Here is a 20,091-nt window from a genome sequence, read left to right on the forward strand (position 1 = left end):
ATACTTTTCTTTTTTAAATTTATTTATTATATATACAATATTCTCTCTGTGTGTATGTCTGCAGGCCAGAAGAGGGCACCAGACCTCATTACAGATGGTTGTGAGCCACCATGTGGTTGTCGGGAATTGAACTCAGGACCTTTGGAAGAGCAGGCAATGCTCTTAACCACTGAGCCATCTCTCCAGCCCTACTTTTCTTTTCTTAATAAAAGACACAGCTGTGGGTATTTTATGTAGCTGCGGAAAAGAAGCTGGCATTCATATGGGCACCCCAAGCCACCTGCTAAGTGAAGGCAGTGGCAGGGCCTGTACTCAGTCACTAGCTGGGTCAGGGATGAGCAGAGCCAGCTGGAGTCAGGCAGGAGGGGCGACTCAGAGCCACTGGAGTCCTGCAGCAGACGTATAGACCTGATAGGTCACGCATACGGGACACCCTCCCTGGACACTAAGCAGCAGGGTAACAGGACATCAAACCACAGTCCCTGGCATCATCCCACAAATGTGACAGGGTTTTGCAAATGTCACTGAGGTCCTAAATCAGTGACTCTGATGAAAAAGCAGCCAATTTCTGGGGGAGCTGACCTCATCAGGAAGTCCCTAATGGAGACTTGAAGCTCAGAATGTCCCCCACTGAGGGCTGTAAAAAAAAAATACCACAGGGGAGGGATTTGACTGACTATCAGAGAGCTGAAAGCAGATAGACTCTCCGGAAGTGACCTTAGCCAGCCTGAGATCTTGAGTTCAGCACACCAAGGTATCATCAAAGCCCAGACTCTGTCCCAGAGACAGAGACAAGCTGAGCCCAGAGTCCATCCCAAACAGAGGTAATCTGAATTCAGACCTTATCACAGAGACCCAAGATAGAAACACAAGCTGGACTCAGATTCCATCACAGAGACTTCAATAGAGACAAGCTGAGCCTAGATCCTGTCACACTGAAGTGCTCGTGTGTGTGTGTGTGTGTGTGTGTGTGTATGTGTGAGTGTATGTACGTATATGTGTTCTGCATCCTATATGGATTTAAAGTAATTTCATTTATTTACTCTTCCCCAACATAATATTTTATTGATTATTTGGGAATTTCACATAATGCACCCCATCATACTTATTGCCAAATCCTCCCAGGTCCACCACCACCCTTGTGACCTCCCCACCTCCCAAGGAAAAAAAGTCCAATTTGTGTTGCCCATATAGCTACTGGAGCATGGTCGAACTCCCAGTGGGCCAGTCCCTTAAAGAAAACTGAGTCCTTCCCCTCCACCTCTGCCAGAAGCCATCAGTTGTTTGAGTTCTCTTCGATGGCTTCCTCTCTAGGCTGTTACTATTTTAGGGTGCTGGGGTGGGGATGGGGTTGTCACAGAAGCCTTCTATGTCTTTCTTTCTCAGCTGTGAATCTGCAGCCACCCAGAGCATTGCAAGAGAAGCTTCCTTGCCCTTTACAGTCAACAGGAGCATTGGTCATGGACTTCCATATAGTTTCTGGTGACAGCATGAACCACGAACATCTACATGGCTTCTGGCATGTTCCATGGACCTCAGCATGGTCTCTGGTGGCAGCACAAACCATAGACATCAGCACAGTTCTCTGCTACAGCATGGGCCACGGACACCAATATAGTCCTTGGTGGCATCCCTGTCACGGACATCAACACGGATTCAGGCAGTAGCACAAACCGTGGACATCCACACAGGCTCTGTCAGTGGTACACACCATGGATCTTGACATGATCTCTGATGGCAGCACAGACAATGGGCATCGATATAGTCCTGGCCGCAGCATGGGCCACAGACACCTTCATGGCCCTCAGTGGCAGGGTAGGCCATGAATATCAACATGGCCTCCCCTGGCAACATGGCTACAGACACCAGAATGGCCCCTGGTGGCATCATGGCTCACGGACATCTACATGGTTTCAGGTGGCAGCACATGCCACAGACATCCACGTTGCCTTTAGCGGTAAAATGAACCATAAACACCAACATGGCTTCAGGCAGCAGCACAGAACAGCAGGGACCACAGACACCATCATGGTTTTTGGTGGCAGTACTGACCACAGACATCAACATGGCCTACAGTGGTCACATGGCCCATGGACATGGCACAGTTTCAGGTGGCAGCTTGTAGTGCTATTTTCTATAGGTAACACACCTAACTTTGTCCTATTGGAAGATCTGACTCTACCCAGGAGCATGCTCAGGAGATGCCTGGAACTAAGTCCTCATACCACACAGGAGATACGTGGGCCAGAGGACCCCACTAAACTGCCATGCATTGTTGTATAAGTTCATAGGGAACAAGGAGGAGCTGGCGGCCAGCAGGAGCTAATCAAGAAACTCAGACAAAGTCAAAAGTAATCCTGGCACCATCTCCATACAGGAGGAAGTCATCCAGTCAAGCCAATGCCCAAAATGAAATTCCAAACTAATTTCCCGTTTTTTTTTAAACAGTACCCCCACCCACGCGTACGGAAACACATTTACCTTGATGGCCTTTTCTGTTAATTGTCTTGCTATTTTGTATCTGTCTAATTTGGGGGAAGAAGACAAATCTTGGGGAACTTCTTGTTTTAATTCTGCAAGAGAGAAACAGACACAAGGCAAAGAACAGTCATCCAGCCTGACAGCGGACACACGGGGAGGCCTCATGGCCACCTGCCTCTGCCCACTCTGCCCAGCCCTCAGCAGTTCTCAATCGTCTATGCCCTTGCAACCTTTCGTGAGTCTTTGAACCACCTCTGCCCCAAGTGCTCTCCTCCTCCCTGCTTGTCCCAGGCCACTCTGGCGTTAGGTAGTCATTTTCATGTTGTTGTTGTCATTTGTTGCTCACATTTTTTAGACAGAGTCCCTTTCTATAGTCCTAGTTGTCCTGGAAGTCACTATGTAGACCAGGTTGGCCTAAAAATCACAACGATGCACCTGTCTCTGCCCCCACCCCCAAGTGCTGGGACTAAACATGTACACCACCATGCCTGGCCTGCATTGGGTAGTCTTGATCCTCTCTAGATCTAGATCTAGATCACACATGTCTAATGTGTGGCAAGAGAGGATACAGCCTCCCACTATCTCCATCTGAGTCCATGGCTTTTATTCAGGGGCTATCCTCCCTCCTCCATGGAGAAAAGGCCCCCAACGTCCCCCTTTCCTCTGGATGTCCTCCCTAACATCAACATCTCCCTTGACGACCTTTTGATGCCAATCATTCCCAAGGGCACATGCCACATACCACAGTGTCCTGGGCCCATTTTTGGTTCCCTAGTATCTGCTGGGTTCCCACAGGCTGTGCCTGCAATGTACAATGAGTCTTCCCTCCAGGCAGCAAGGCTATTGGCTGACAACATTTCCCTCCTCACACCCCTTGTTGCTTCCCCTTCTCTCTCCATGCCCTAAATGTGGACTTGTGTGCGTGTGTGTGTGTGTGTGTGTGTGTGTGTGTGTGATTTTTCAAGACAGGGTTTCTCTGCATAACATCTCTGACTGTCCTGGAACTTGCTTTGTAGACCAGGCTGACCCCAAACTCACAGAGATCCACCTGCTTCTACCTCCCAAGCTCTAGGATTAAAGGTGGGCGCCACCACACCTGGCTAAATGCAGTCTTCACAGTACATTTCTACAGCTTCCCTGAAATGTACAGATTCCTCCCAGACTAGCCTGATGGCCAAAGAGCTTCAGGGAACATCAGTCCAATCCTGCCTACCTGCTCTTCCTGTGGCTCTCTTCACCCTAAATCCACAGGCACCAGATACATGGACTTAAACTAGAGCACAAAGCAACTTGGGGTGGTGGTGGTGGTGAAGGACTGTACCTCCACGTAGAAAGGGCAGACCTTAACTGCCACAAGATGCTCAGAATTTATTCTGAAGCGTGTGAAAGCCACACCAAGTTCCTAGCAGAACACACAGGAGGAAAACATCACAACGTCACCTACGCACAGAAAATAGAAGTTGGAATTGGTAAGTCTGGAGCCGTGGAAACGTGAGTGTTCTGGAGCTGAGGCTACAGTTCAGTTGGTACTGTGCCTCCCTTGCAAGTGTGAGATCATGAGCCCCGTCCCCAGCACTGATATATAATGTCCATGCATTTGTAATTCCACTGGGAATTACAAGAGGATCCCAGGAGTTTGCTGGCCAGCTAGTCTAGCCCATCAGTGAGCCCCAAGTCCGAGGGAGAGACTTTGCTGCATCACAAGGTGGATAGCTCCTCAGGAAAGATACCCAAGGTTGAACTCTGGCCTTCGCCATGTATATGGGCACACAAGTGTGTACACAAGCATACACAGCATGCACAAAAATGCTTTATTAAGAAAATGAAGCTGGGTGGTGGTGGTGCACACCTTTAATACCAGCACTTAGGAAGCTGAGACAGGCAGATCTCATTGAGTTTGAGGTCAGCCTGGTCTACAAACCAAGTTCCAGGACGGCCAGGACTGTTACACAGAGAAACCCTGTCTCAAAAAACCAAAAAGAAAGAAAAAAAGAAAATGAAAAGGCAAACTGTAGACTGGGAGCGATATTTACAAATACACTACTGGGACACAAAAAGGTATAGAGTGATGGACTCCATTCAGACAAGCCCTGACCAGAGCTCCCAAAGTCCTCTATGAAAGTAGAGACCATAATAGGGGACAGGGGTGCATAGGACGGGGTACAAGAGCAAGTCCGTAAAGATGTTCAAATAATAATGCCTCTAAATGCAAGGAGTAAAGGTTATCAAACAAGAAGAAACCCCTAAGTCTATAGGCAGAGTTAGTGTGTGGCTTTCAGTAGTGGACGGAGTGAACAGAGGTCATGGGAACAGGCATGACCAGCAGCACCTCACAGTTCGCTCGATGCTGACACAGTCGTTATTATTCCAGAATGGTCGTTAAAGTTGATCTTAAACTCTAGGCTGATTTTAAAGGGTTTGAAAGTCATAAGAATTCTCCTGACCACAGAGCAATTAAGTGTAAAAATAATAGAAAACTACTGGATATGTGTAGATTAGCAAATGTACTTCTAAATAATCTGTGGGTCAGGAAAAATAATCCAGGATGTAGAGGTCTTTTTAGCTGTTTAACCAAAGACAGCTGGAAGACTAAATTTCAAAACTGGTGTAATATAGTTAGTTATAGCTGTGTCCATCAAGAAATTCCCAGGGCCGGAGAGACGGCTCAGTGGTTAAGAGCACTTGGGTCAAGAGGACCTAAATTTGGCTCCCAGGACAAATGTCAGATGGCTCCTGACTGCCTGATGCATCAAGGAAGGTTCCTCCCACCTTACATCCTACACAACTCACACCGAGAGGAGAAGCATGCCCACAACCTGCCCTGTCTGTGGTGCCCGAATCCTGCCTAGTTACGACTAGAAAATGAGATCACAGCCTTATTGGCTATAGATGTCAAGATCAAGCAGAAGAGTTGAGCAAATTCTGGCTACATGTAAAAGTGCCATTACCACCAGGGGGCCTCTCATGTTGGACTTGAAACTGTGATCAGGATGTAAAATACATGAAAAAATGTAATTAATAAAAAATAAAAATAAAATAAAATCAAAAAGTCAATATTGTCATGGGCTACATGAAGAGAATGAAGAAAAGTCACACCATAGATAAAGAGATTGAGAAAAGTCACACCATAGATAAAGAGACATTGATAGAGAAATAAAACAGATAAGTCGGTAAGGAAAACTAGCTGTCATTCTGGTTTAATAGATACAGTGAACCATTAATGAAATCCCAATAACTAGTTCTCCTAGGTATAGACACACTGTTAATAGGACACTGTTGATAGGAGCCAGAGAGCTTCCCCAGGGGTTAAGAACGCTTGTTACTCTTACTAGTGTTCAGTTTCAGCGTACATGGCTCACAACCGCCTATAATCCCAGTTCCAATGCCCCTTTCTAGCCTCTGTCAACAGCACTCATAGACACATACACACAATCACGTAATCAGAAAGTTTAAAGAAAAAAATCACTACTAGAAATGAATTTCCATTCAGGCTTAAATCTCTTGGCTTGGCTCCGTGGGAAACACAGAACCTGGCTCCAATCCTGGTGTTTTGGTTTCTTTTTTGGTTGCTTTTCCTGTTGCTATGATAAAATACCCCAACAAAAACAACTTAAGGGATGGAGGGAGGATTTATTTTAGTTCATACTTCCAGGGTAGAAACCATCGTGGTGAGCCGAGCACATTGCATGTGATGTCAAGCCAAGAGTGACAGATGCCATAGTTGTCTAGCTTTCTCTTTTTTATACAGTTCAGGGAACCCAGGGAAGGATGCCACCCATGGATAGCGTGTGTCTTCCCATTTCAGTAAACCTGATCAAGACACTCCCTCACAGGCATGCCCAGAGGCTACCCCAATCTACATGATTCTTCACAGTTGTGCCTCACTGAAGACTTGCCTCCTAGGTGACACCAGGTAATGTCAATCCAACAACCAATGCTAATCATTAGTTTTCAGTTGCCATGCTACTCCAAGCCAGAAAGGACAAGGGCATTCACTGGAGGAATGGGGTCAGGAGAGACTGCCAGTGATTTCAGGTATCCTGGGGCGTTTAGAGACCAGCACACGGATGGAAATGACGCAGTTGGCAAAGTGCCTGCCACCCAGCATGAGGACTGGGGTCTGGATCTCCATTATCCATGTAAAAAACTCGGTGTGGTCATGAATTTCTGTAATCCTGACTGTAAAAGATGGAGACAGGCAGGTCTGGAACTTGCTTGGTAGCTAATTGTCAGTCTAGCCAATCAGTGATGAGTCCTGATAAAAAGATAAAAAGAATGGCAAGGGCTCTTGCTTATCCACCTTTCTCCCAATCTCAAGGATAGGGTGCTGAGTGATAGTAGAAGTGTCACACAATAGCAACCTCTGGCCTTAATGTGCATACGCACACACTCACACACTCTCATACACACCCATATACACATCACACATGCACACGCACACTCATACACACTCATACACTCACGTTCATACACACTCTCATACACTCACGCTCATACACATTCACACTCATACACACTCTCATACATATACATATATTTGTACATGCAAATGTTCCAAAAGAATCTATCTATGTACATACTACTAAAACTAATAAGCGATTTCTTAAAATAAGACTACCAGGCTACAGCCAAAAGACCCGGAGGCAGGGTGGAGACAATAAATAATCCCGTGGAGCATTGCAATGTGTGACACACACATAGGCTGAGTACAAGTTCAGCCAGCCAGCCAGGCTGGCGAGGTAGTTCAATAGGTAAAATCACTTGCTACAAATACCTGGAAACTGGAATTTAGACTCTGGAACCCATGTAAAGGTGTGTGCCTGTTAGTTTTGGTCAACTTGACACCAACTAGAGTCCTCTGGGGAAAGGGAACCTCACCTCCATCAGACTGGCCTGTAGGCAAGTCTGTGGGAACGTTTTCTTTTAAGTGCATTTTAAAAAATTATGTATATGGATGTTTTGCCTGCACATATGTCTATATATCATGGAGAGAGAGAGAGAGAGAGAGAGAGAGAGAGAGAGAGAGAGAGAGTATGTGCAGTACCAAAAGAGGCCAGTTAAGATGTCTTTCAATTCTCCCTGAAACTGGAGTTAAAAATGGTTGTTAGCTGCCAGGTAGGTGCTAGACATAGAACCTGGGTCCTTTGGAAGAGAAAGCAATCACTCTTAATTGATGAACCATCTCCCCATGTGGGGCATTTTCTAGGTTAATGAATGACGTGGCAGAACTCAGCCCATTCTGGGTGATGCCAAGCTTGGTTCAGTGGTCCTGGGCTGTCCAAGAAAGCAAGCTGAGGAAGCCAAGGAAAGCAAGTGAGTACGCAGAATTCCTGCATGGTTTCTGCTTGGTCCCTGCCTCTAGACTGCCAGCTGGAGATCCTGCCCTGGCTTTCCTGGATAGACTGTGCCCTCTACAGTTAAGCTTCAAGTTCCTTTGGGTCAAGTATTTTATCATAGCGATAACAAACGAGAGAAATCGGTGCCAGGGGTGTGGGGGATTGCTGCTGGACCTGACCATGTTGTTTTGGGGGATGCAGGATTGTGAAAACATTTGAAACTTAGAGTTGGAAGTGCTCAGGGTTGGGTTGTTGAGGTGTGTAGGAACTGGAAGCAAATGCTGAGAGCAGTACAAGACAATGGAAGCCTGACTTGTGAAGTTTTCAGAGGGAAGCAAAAGTCCACCAGAGATGTTCATGTGACCTTTTGTTTTTTTGAGATATGGTCTCTCTACCTATGTATCCTGGATTTTTAAAATATTACTATTATTTTAAGTCATTATTGTAACCTGGCTAGCCTTAACCTCACAGAGATCCACTTGCCTCTGCTTTCTAAGTGCAGAGATTAAAGTATGTGCCACCATGCTGAGCTCATGTGGTATTTTAAGTTAAGAATCTGGTTTCTGGCCATCTGGAGCTGAGGATTTGGCTGTGACTAACATGCACCACTTAGGTGAAAACTTTGCTTTACTGTGATAATTGAGGAGGGCTGGCTGGGACTCAAAACTGATCTGTGGCTAACAAGAGGCCAGCACTGTTGAGGCAAAATCTGGGAAGCCTTTCCTCGGAATCACTACAAGGGCCAAAGTTGCAACCCAAGCTGGCAGCTGAACTTGGTAACATGTCAGAGTGTCCCACTTGGTGCTAGTGTTGAAGGCATGAAGTGTCATAGAGAGCGGCTGAAACTAGGCACCGTGTGGTAGGGTCAAAGTCACTCTAAAGAGGTGGAGAGGAGAGGAGAGGAGAGGCGAGGAGAGGCGAGGCCTTCGGTGAATGTAGCCTTACTTTCAGTGGCGAGCCTAGCATATTGGAGACACTGACACTGTGGGGTGACACTGTGGGGTGACCCCCAAGGACAGCAACAGAAAACAAGTGGGGATACAATGAAAATCACTACTAAAGACAAAAGAGAGATTTCACAACCCTAAACATAGACATAGTGGGGCTGGGAGACGGCTCAGTGATTAGGAGCACTCACAGTGGGGCTGGAGAGACGGCTCAGTGACTAGGAGCACTCACAGTGGGGCTGGAGAGATGGCTCAGTGATTAGGAGCACTCACAGTGGGGCTGGAGAGACGGCTCAGTGACTAGGAGCACTCACAGTGGGGCTGGAGAGATGGCTCTGTGGTTAGGAGCACTCACAGTGGGGCTGGGGAGATGGCTCAGTGACTAGGAGCACTCACAGTGGGGCTGGAGAGATGGCTCTGTGGTTAGGAGCACTCACAGTGGGGCTGGAGAGATGGCTCTGTGGTTAGGAGCACTCACAGTGGGGCTGGAGAGATGGCTCTGTGGTTAGGAGCACTCACAGTGGGGCTGGAGAGATGGCTCTGTGGTTAGGAGCACTCACTGCTCTTCCAGAGGACCTGGGTCCAGTTCATTGCCAGCACCTATGAAGCTGCTCACAACAATTCATAACTATAGTTCCCAGGGATCCAATACGCTCTGGCCTCAGGGGGCACTGCACACACATGGTGGACACATACATACACAGGCAAAACAGTCATACACAAAAAATTTTAAAAAATAGGAATAAACAAATGCTACTCTTGGCATTAATCAGAAAAGTCTCTTGTTGGTTAATAATGTGGACTCGTGGCTGCTCAGAGGGCTGATAAGTGACAGTTGACTGCTCAGCCCTAAACAACATTTATGCCAGCCCAAGGCTCAAGGAACATTGTGGAAGGGACTTCAAAATGTCACCATCTGGGCAGGCAAGACACAATAATCGCAAACACACATCAGCTTGGGTTACCAGAATTGGGCCTGTGAACAATCAGGGACAGGTGCCAGTGGTCCTGCACCTCACAGATCAACGACTGGCGATGGGCAGGTTCTGGGGGATGGGGAGTTATTTCCCCTAGTTGTTTGCCAACTGGTGATCCCACCAGACTGCGGTGAGTGACTCCAAGTTGGTGAGGACATAAATGGCCCTGGCTGAACTTAGTGGATCACAGACTAAATCAAGATGACTGAATCTGGGAAGGGGCTTGTAGGGGGCAGGCGGCTGACAGGCACTGGATGGAGATGAAGGAGTACTCAGAAAGCATTCTATACATATGTCAAATTATCAATAAACTTAATAAAGCAATTTGCCAGGAAAATATAACAGTTCTAAATGCATATGCACTTCATAACAGCTTCAAGATAGAAACACAAGTTGGCAGAAGCAAAGATACAGGCATCCTGGAGCATTTTTAGTATGCTTCTTTTGGAAAATGGAAGATTAAACAAACAAGCAGTATAATTCAGCAATTTGGACATGATGATTGCATAGACCTAAATGACGTACTTAGACACCTCAACTGCACACAGAGGTCGCATGCTCAGCCTCCAACACATTTAAAAGAATATACAACCATGTAGCTTGTGATGGCTACTATAATCGTCACCTGACTGGGCTGAGAGATGCCTACATTTCTGAAGCACACTTCTGGGTATCTGTGGTGGCAGTGTCTCTAGGGCTATATCTTGCCTGGCTCCCTTTCTGTGACTTTCTTTCTCTGCCTCCTCCTGACACTCTTAACCATGATGGACTGAATCTTCTTAAGCCTTGAGCCAAAACAAATAATTTCTCCTTTAAGTTGTCTTGTTAGAGCCGGGCGGTGGTGGCGCACGCCTTTAATCCCAGCACTCGGGAGGCAGAGGCAGGCGGATCTCTGTGAGTTCGAGGCCAGCCTGGTCTACAAGAGCTAGCTCCAGGACAGGCTCTAAAGCTGCAGAGAAACCCTGTCTCAAAAAAACTAAAAAAAAAAAAAAAAAAAAAAAAAAGTTGTCTTGTTAGATATGTTGTCACAGCAACAATAAACAGAGACCAAATTTCTTGCCAATTATCGCACCGAACCAGGAGTATATAAAGACAAGTCGAAAATTTCTAAACGCCCCAGAATAATTAACACACTTGGGACAAATTAAATGTAAATTTGAAAATAAGATGCATTAAATATAATAAAAATATGACATGTCAAAGCATTTCAATACAGTTAAAATAGTAATAAGAAACTGTAGGTTATTAAATGCAGATTTCAGAAAAAGAAAACATATTGAAAGTTATCTTTATCGCCATCCCAAGAAGCTAGAAAGAAGACAATTCCGCTCAAGACGGTTAGAGAAAAGGAAATAATAGGTAAGAGTAAAATTCAATTAAGTGAACAATATTCTAGAGAAAATTAACACAAGCAAAAGTTAGATATATGAAACAAAATTTTGGGGGCCCTGGGCTGTATCTCAGTGGTCAGACACTTGCCTAGCATACACAAGTCTCTGAGTTAGACCCCAATACTGAGGAGAAAAGAAAAAGAAGGGCTCCCATGAATATCAACCAAACATGGCATGCCAAGTTGCAGTAAGACGGAGAACCTCCTTGCCCCTCGTATTAAGGCAGGAAAGGCCTACGTCAGTCCCATGCAGACTCCCTGGTTGTTAGTTTAGTCTCTGTGAGCCCCTATGAGCCCAGGTTGGTTGATTCTGAACAGAAAAGGAGGAGGAGTGGATGGGGTGCAGAGGGGAAGTGGTGAGGGACTAGGAGGAGAGGAAGAAAGAGGAGAAACTGTGGTGGGGATGTAATAGAGAGAGAGAGAGAGAGAGAGAGAGAGAGAGAGAGAGAGAGAGAGAGAGAGAGAGAGAGAGAGAGAATATAGATAGATAGATAGATGCTCCTCAACATCAAAGATAAACATTACCTCAGAGTAAAGGGTTGGAAAAATATTTCCAAGTTAAATAGACTCAAGAAGTAAGCTGATGTAGCTATTCTAATATCTAACAAAATAGACTTCAAATCAAACTTAATCAAACAAGATGGGGAAGGACACATCAGACCATCAAAGGAAAAAGCTACTATGACATCTCAATTTTTAAAATCTATGTCCCAAATGCAAGAACGCCCACATTTGTAAAAGAAACATTACTAAAGCTTAAATAACACATTGAACCCCAAACATTAATGGTGGGAGACCCCAGCACCTCACTCTTACCAACAGACAGGTCATCCAGATGGAAACTAAATAAATAATGGACTCAAATGGAGCTAACAATCTACAGAACACTTCACCCAAACACAAAAGAATATACCATCTTCTCAGCACCTCACAGAACCTTCACCAAAATTGATCACATACTTGGTCACAAAGAAAGTCTCAATAGATAAAAGAAAATTAAATAACCCCTGCATCTTATTAGACCACCATGGATTAAGATTGGATTTCAACAACCATAGAAACAACAGAAAGCCTATAAACTCATGGACACTGAACACCTCTCTACTCAATGACTACTGGGTCAAGGCAGAAATAAAGAAATTAAAGACTTCCTAGAATTCCATGAAAATGAACGCACAACGAACTCAAACATCTGGGGCACCATGAGAGTAGTGCTAGGAGGGGTTCATAGCACCAAGTGCCTGCATAGAAATTAAAAGAGACCTCACACTAGCAACTTAACAGCACACCTGAAAGCTCTAGAACAAAAAGAAGCAAATACCCAAGAGGAAAAGATGGCTGAAAATAAACTCAGGGATGAACTTAATAATGTAGAAACAAAGAGAATAATACAAGAACTTTAAGTAAATCAATAAGATAGACAAAACCTTATCCGAACTAACTAAAAAGCAGAGAGAGAATATTCAAATTAACAAAATCAGAAGCAAAAAGGGGGACATAACATCAGGCGCCAAGGAAATTAAAAGAAAAAAAAACAGTACTCCACAAAATTGGAAAAATCTAAAAGAAATGGACAATTTTCTTGACAGATACTACTTACCAAAGATAAATCAAGATCAGAAAACAATCTAGATAGACCTATAATCTCTAACAAAATTGAAGTAGCCATTAAAAGTCTCCCAATCAAAGAAAGCCCAGGACTAGCTGTTTTTAAGCACATAATTCTACCACACTGTCAAAGAAGAGCTAACACTAATACTCTTCGAGTTATTCTACAAAATAAAAACAGAAGGAACATTGCCAAATTCATCTTATGAGGCCACAATCACCGTTGTATCCAAACTATACAAAGACTCAGCAAAGAAAGAGAATTACAGACCAATATCGCTCATGAACATTGATGCAAAAATACTCAATAAAATACTGGCAAACAGAATCCAAGAACACACCAAAAAAATCATCCACCATGATTGAGTAGGCTTCATTCCAGAGATGCAGGGATGGTTCAACATATGAAAATCTGTTAATGATTAAATACTAAAAGAAAAAAAATGATCGTCTCATTAGATGCCAAAAAATCTTTGACAAAATCCAATACCGCTTCGTTATACAAAGTCTTGGAAGAGATTAGGGATATAAGAGACATACCTAAACATAATAAAGGCAATATACAGCAAGCCAACATTCAACATCAAACTAAATGGAGAGATACTCAAAGCAATTCCACTAAAATTAGGAACAAGACAAGGCTGTCCACTCTCCATATCTATTCAATATAGAACTTGAAGTTCTAGCTAGAGCAATAAGACAACAAAAGGAGATCAAGGGGATACAAATTGCAAAGTAGGAGGTCAAAGTACCATTATTTGGAGATGATATGATACTATACATAAGCGACCCCAAAAAGTCTACCAGGAAACTCTGACAGCTGATAAACACCTTTAGTGAAGTGGCCCAATATAAGATTAACTAAAAAAAATAATAATCACTAGCGCTCTTATATTTTACAAACAATAAATGGACTGAGAAAGAAATCAGGGGAACAACACCTTTCACAAAGCCACAAATAATAAAATATCTTGGTGTAACTCTAGCCAAGCAAGTGAAAGACCTGTATGTCAAGAACTTCAAGTCTTTGAATAAAGAAACCGGAGAAGATATAAGAAGATGAAAAGATCTCCCATGCTCATGGATCGGTAGGATTAACATAGTAAAAATAACCATTTTACCAAAAGCAATCTACAGATTCAATGCAACCCTCATCAGAAACTCCAACACAATTCTTTACAGACCTTGAAAAAACAATACTCAACTTCATATAGAAAAACAAAAGACCCAAAATTGCTAAAACAGTCCTGTACAACAAAAGAACTTCCAGAGGTGTCACCATCCCCAATTTTAAGCTCTACTACAGAGTTATAGTAATAAAAAACTGCATTGTTTTAGCATAAAAACAGATGGACCAATGGAATCAAATCAAAGACCCAGATGTAAATTAATACACTATGGACACCACCTGATTTTTGACAAAGCCAAAATTGTACAATGGAGGAAAAAGCATCTTCAACAAATGGTGCTAGTCTAACTGGATGTTGGCATGTGAAAGAATGCAAAAAGATCCACATCTATCACCCTGCACAAAACTCAAGTCCAAGTGGATCAAAGACCTCAACATAAAACCAGATACATTGGAACTAACAGAAGAGAAAGTAGGGAATAGCCTTGAACGCATTAACACTGGAGACACTTCCTGAAGTGAACACCAATTGTGCAGGCACTGAGTTAGACAATTAATAAATGGGACCTCAAACTGAAAAGCTTCTGTAAGGCAGAGGACACCATCAATAGAACAAATCAGCAGTCTACAGAATGGGAAAAGATCTTCATCAACCCCACATCTGACAGAGAGCTAATTTCCAAAATATATAAAGAACTCAAGAAACTAGACATTAACAAACCAAATAACTCAATTAAAATTGGGATACAGATATAAACAAGAGAATTCTCAACAGAGAAATCTCAAATGGCCAAGAAACACTCAAAGTAATGTTCAACAACCTTATCTGTCAGGGAAATGCAAACCAAACCGACTCTGAGATTCCATCTTACACCTGTCAGAATGGCTAAGATCAAAGATACTGATGACAGCTTATATTGGAGAGGATGTGGAGCAAGGGGAACACTCCTCCATTGCTGGTGGGAGTGCAAACTTGTACAGCCGCTTTGGAAATCAATATGGCAGTTTCTCGGAAAATTGGTGATCCATCTTCCTCAAGATCCAGCTATACTTCTCTTGGGCATATACCCAAAGGATGCTCCACCAAAAGGACACTTGCTCAACTATGTTCATAGCTTTATTCATAACAGCCAGACCTGGAAGCAACCTAGATGTCCCTCAACCAAAGGATGGATAAAGAAATTGTGATACATTTACACAGTGGAATATTACTCAACTATTAAAAACAATGACATCATGAATTTTCAGGCATATGGATGGAACTAGGAAAGATCATCTTGAGTAGGTAACCCAGACCCAGAAAGACAAACATGGTATGTACTCACTTAGAAGAGGATATTAGATGTAAAGGATAACCATGCTACAATCCACAGACCCAGAGAAGCTATGAAACAAAGAGGACTCAAGTGGAGATGTATGACTCTCCCTGGGAAGGGAAAATGGACATCACAGGCAATGAGGGGGTGGAGGAAATGGGAACAGGAGGGATCTGGTAGAGGGAGGTTGGATGGGGAGAGTACTGGGAGAGACAACTAATTGTGGGGTATCTTGGGGATAAACTAGAAACCTAGTGCAATGGAAATTTCCAGGAATCTATGAAGGTGATCCTAGCTGAGATTCCTAGCAACAGGGGATACAGAGCCTGAACTGACCATCTCCTGTAACCAGGCAAGGATTGAGACACCAAACCAGATGCATAACCCTCAACCTACAATTTGTCCTGCCTATGAGATATACTGCGGTATAGTGGAGCAGAAACCTGGGTGTAACCAGCCAATGACTGGTCTAGCTTAAGATCCATGCCACAAGTGGGAGCCCACCTGACACTTGCCTGGAAGGCCAGGACCCAGAGGCCTAGGTTAGAACCAAACACGACTGAAAAAAAATTAATGAAATGATTTCTAATGATATTCTGCTATACTTATAGATTGATGCTGAGCCCAATTGTCATCAGAGAGGCTTCATCCAGCAATTGATGGAAACAGATGCAGAGACTCACAGCCAAATTTTAGGTGGATCTCGGGGAATCCTGCAGAAGAGGGGGAGCAAGAATTGTAGGAGCCACAAGAAAACCCACAGATTCAACTAACCTGGGGTCACAGGGGCTCACAAAAACTAAATCAACAACTGGGGAGCCTGCTCAGAACTGACCTAGGCCCTCTGCACATATGTTACAGTTGTGTAGCTTGGTCTTCTTGTGGAAGCCCTGATAGTGGGAGCAAGGGCTGTCTCTGACTCCTTGGCTGGGCTTTGGGATCCTTATCCTCATACTGGACTCTTTTGTCCAGCCTTCGGCTTGATATGGCATGTTGGTTGCTGTCCTTGGGAGGCCTGCCTTCCTCTGAATAGAAATGGAGGAGTGGATGGGGGAGGGTAGAGGAGAGGTGGGGAAAGACTGGGATGAGAGGAAGAAGGGGAAGCAGCTGTTGGGTTGTAAAAAATATTTTTTTTAAAAAAAAAAGGAAAAGAAAACTTGAAATTTTTGTCTAGACAGGTTAAGAAGAAATATCTAAAACACATATTAGTAACATTAAACTGAAAAAGGAACATTGCCACTGACTGTGGATATTAAGGGATTAACAAAATTTTATTAGCATCTACATATCAACACTTCAACAGCCCATATGAAATGAACATTTTCTTTGAAGTACAACATGAAAACTAACAAAAATAGAAAATCCAGATCAGCTCATTTCTGTTCAAGACATTAATTCCACAATTAAAACATGGCCCCAAATGAAAACTTGAGCTGTAGGTGGCATCACAAGTCAGTCTTTCCAAATATTTAAAGGAAAAAATCTTATATAAACCATGAGGCTATACCTTCAACACCAAAACCCAACAAGGACATTCCAAGGAAGGAACAGTGCACACTCCTAACGACAGACACAAGTCCTAATATATTCATCAATTAAATCCGACAGGGAGAAAAAAAGAACTCTAAACACAGATGGAGTTTATTCCAGGAATGGAAAGTTGGTTTAGTGTTTGAAAAGCTGTTAGCACAATCCACCACCTTAATATGTAAAATTGTACCAGGCTTTTTTTCTTTTAGCCACCAACCATCCCAAATCACGACACGAAGGCTTCTTATGAGTTTTAAATGCTTGGCCTTAGCTTAGCTCTTTTCCAGCTAGCTCTTGTAACTTAACCTGCTTCTCTTTTTCTACCTTTTGCCCTAGAGCAAACTTCTGCATATTTTACTTTCACTACTTCTCTATGTCCACCTGGCTTCTTGCCCCAGGACTATCTCCTGTTCCCCTCCTCTCACACTTTATATTTTCTTACAAGCCTAGATTTCTCCTCCTATTTATTCTCTTTGCCCGCCAGCCCCACCTGTCCTTTCTCTCCTAGCTCTTGGCTATTCATCTCTTTTTCACACCAATCAGGTGCCTTAGACAGGCAAGGTGAAACAGATGCAGCACACCTTTACATAATTAAATGCTCATCCTTATATCATTAAACAAATGCAGCATAAACAAAAGCAACATACCTTTACGCAGATAAATATTCTGTTGCATAAACAAATATAACTCAACACTTCCCAGTTAATATTCTACAACATAAATTAACTAATAAAATGAACACTATGACCTCAAAAGATGCAGAAAAAAACATACCAAAATAGTTGGTAATGCGGGAGGCAGAGGCAGGCGGATCTCTGTGAGTTCGAGACCAGCCTGGTCTACAAGAGCTAGTTCCAGGATAGGCTTCAAAGCTACAGAGAAACCCTGTCTCGAAAAACCAAAAAAAAGAAAAAAAAATAGTTGGTAATGGTTTACTTTAAAAGGAGGGGCTGGAGAGACGGCTCAGTGGTTAAGAGTGTTTGCTGCTCAGTCATGAGGACCAGAGTTCATGTTACAAGGTAGCTCACAAATGCCTGTAACCCAAGCTCTGAGGGATCAGATGCCTTCTGGTTTCTGTATACACACACATGCATGCACATGTACGTATGCACACATGCACACGTTTTAAGGCCGCAATGAAAGGAAACTTCCTCTGATGCTCATAGAACATAATACTCTCCCCCTTGAGATTGGGGAGGGAAATGAAAATATCTGATATACAATTTCTAGTGTTTTACTGGATGTGTTAGCTAATTTAATAACACAAGAAACAAATAAAAAGCCTAAGAACTGAAAGATTTATAGAGTGTTCACATGGTAAATCCAAATCTTGCTAGAGATAGAAAATATATTTAGCAAGGTCACCAAATATCAAGTCAGGACATGAAAATCAATTGTAGTTCTACAGAAGAAATCATTAGATAATGAAACTCCAGGGCTGGGGATGTGGCTCTGTGGGTACAGTGCTTAGTGTGCAGACATGAAGACCCAAGTTTGGTCCCCACCATCTATTAAGAGCTGGGCATCATATCATACACCTGTAATCCCAGCACAAGGGAGGCAGAGACAGGAGGATGCTTGGGATTTGCTGGCCAACCAGTCAAGCTCAACTGGTGAATTTTAGGTTCCGTGACAGACATCGACTCCATACAGTGCATGCACACATGAACGTGTCCATGTACATACACATACATTCACAAAAGAAAATGAAATTAAAATGTCATATATGGCAGCATTTAAAAGACCCCAGTGTATGGGAGTAAATCTAGCAAAAGACACACTGTGCACTTGTCTAGTGGAAACTACACACAGGTGCTCAGAAGAATGAAATAACTAAATGTTCTGTTTCAGAACATTTAATATTAGGATGTTAATTCACCCCCAAACTGAGCCATAAATTCAACATAGACAACAACTACAGCCCCAGCAGGAGATATATGTGTATATAAGTTAATCAGGTCCTAAAATTTACCCAGCAGTGCAAATGTCGAAGAGAACCTAAGCAACCTTGAAGGACAAGTTCAGAGTACTTCATTATGAAGCCTCTGGAATTACAACAGCGGCACAGAAAAAGGAGGAGAAGAAAGCCCAGGACAGCAGAATGGAAAGCCCCAAAGACCTACACCTGGCTGACCCCAGAGACACTGCCAGGCAGAAGCTGAGTCACTGAATAGTCAAACTTGGGCTGAGAGTTCCAAGCCTTGTCCTCCTCAGTCCCCTTAGCTGGCAGACTGACAAGTGAAGTGACAAAGTGGCAAAGCTTCTCAAAGAAAAGAGAAACAAAAGGCTGTGCCCTTCTGGAAGGAAGGTGGGTAGAGTCTAAGACACAAGGGCTCTCACGATATATGAAAAGTGTGTGCCACCACTGCCAGGTGAGTAGGTCTCATTACAAACAGAAATTCACTGGCTGGTTGCGATTTCATTATTTAATCCCAGCACTGGAGATGCAGAGGCAAGTGGATTTATGTGAGTTCAAAGCCAATCTGGCATACATAGTGAGTTCCAGGCCAGCCAGGATATATATAGTGCACACCTTTAATCCCAGCACTGGGGAGGCAGAGATAGGTGGGTATCTGTGAGTTCTAGACCAGCCTGGTCTACAGAGTTCCAGGGTAGCCAGAGCTACATAGTGAGACCTTGTCTCAAAAAAGAAAAGGGACTGGGCAGTGGTGGCACACACCTTTAATCCCAGCACTAGGGAGGCAGGGGCAGGCAGATCTCTGAGTTTGAGGACAGTCTGGTCTACAGAGTGAGTTCGAAGACAGACAGAACTACAAAGAGAAACCCTGCCATGGAAAACCAAAAGAAAAACAAAACCAATCAACCAAACTCCTAGAATTTAAGATTATGGAAGCAATCATTAAGACCAAAATGGCTAGCCAGCCACAGATCCTGAGTATTTGTAATACATTGTTCTAACACAGAATTGGTATCCAGAATGTACAAGAAATACCTTCAAACCAGTAAGACTCACTATCAAAAATGGCCAAGATCTGAAACAAACATTCCACCATCATGGCCGGAAGAGAGAGACCGGTAACACTCACAGAATGGTCCAAATGACAAGGCCAATACCAGCTGTGTGACAGATGGGGAGTACCCCAGCTGGTAAGCCTGAACTATATCTTCTAAAACTAAATGTGTACCCATCTATGACATGTGATTTTACTTATAAGTATTTAGGTATTCACCAATGAACGTGAACCATGTCTGAAGGGCAAGCGCGGGAATCCACTTGGATAAAGGGCTCTCCCTTCTACCCCCAGAAGTTTCCCAGGCCCAACATAAACTGATTTACACAGTCCTCAAAAGCTCCAGGACCCCAGGGTGGGCGGCAAAATCTGGGCTTCGTCCTCTATCCCCAAACCCCCATGCCT

At 43.6% G+C, this 20,091-nt stretch overlaps 1 protein-coding gene across 2 annotated transcripts in view; it reads right to left on the bottom strand.

Moving 5' to 3' along the window:
- The window catches only part of Ttll8 (tubulin tyrosine ligase like 8), a 39,024-nt gene that overhangs the window by 18,663 nt on the left and 270 nt on the right, over positions 1 to 20,091 (bottom strand). The window contains exon 2 of one of the 2 annotated variants that reach the window (XM_038343256.1): positions 2,482 to 2,573. In XM_038343256.1, coding sequence (XP_038199184.1) covers positions 2,482 to 2,573 — 92 coding nt within the window. Of the gene's footprint in view, positions 1 to 2,481; positions 2,574 to 20,091 lie in introns of those variants that run through there. The other variant, XM_038343257.1, reaches the window with a different exon arrangement.

Source organism: Arvicola amphibius, chromosome 9 (assembly GCF_903992535.2).
Source record: "Arvicola amphibius chromosome 9, mArvAmp1.2, whole genome shotgun sequence".
Classification (NCBI taxonomy): domain Eukaryota; kingdom Metazoa; phylum Chordata; class Mammalia; order Rodentia; family Cricetidae; genus Arvicola; species Arvicola amphibius.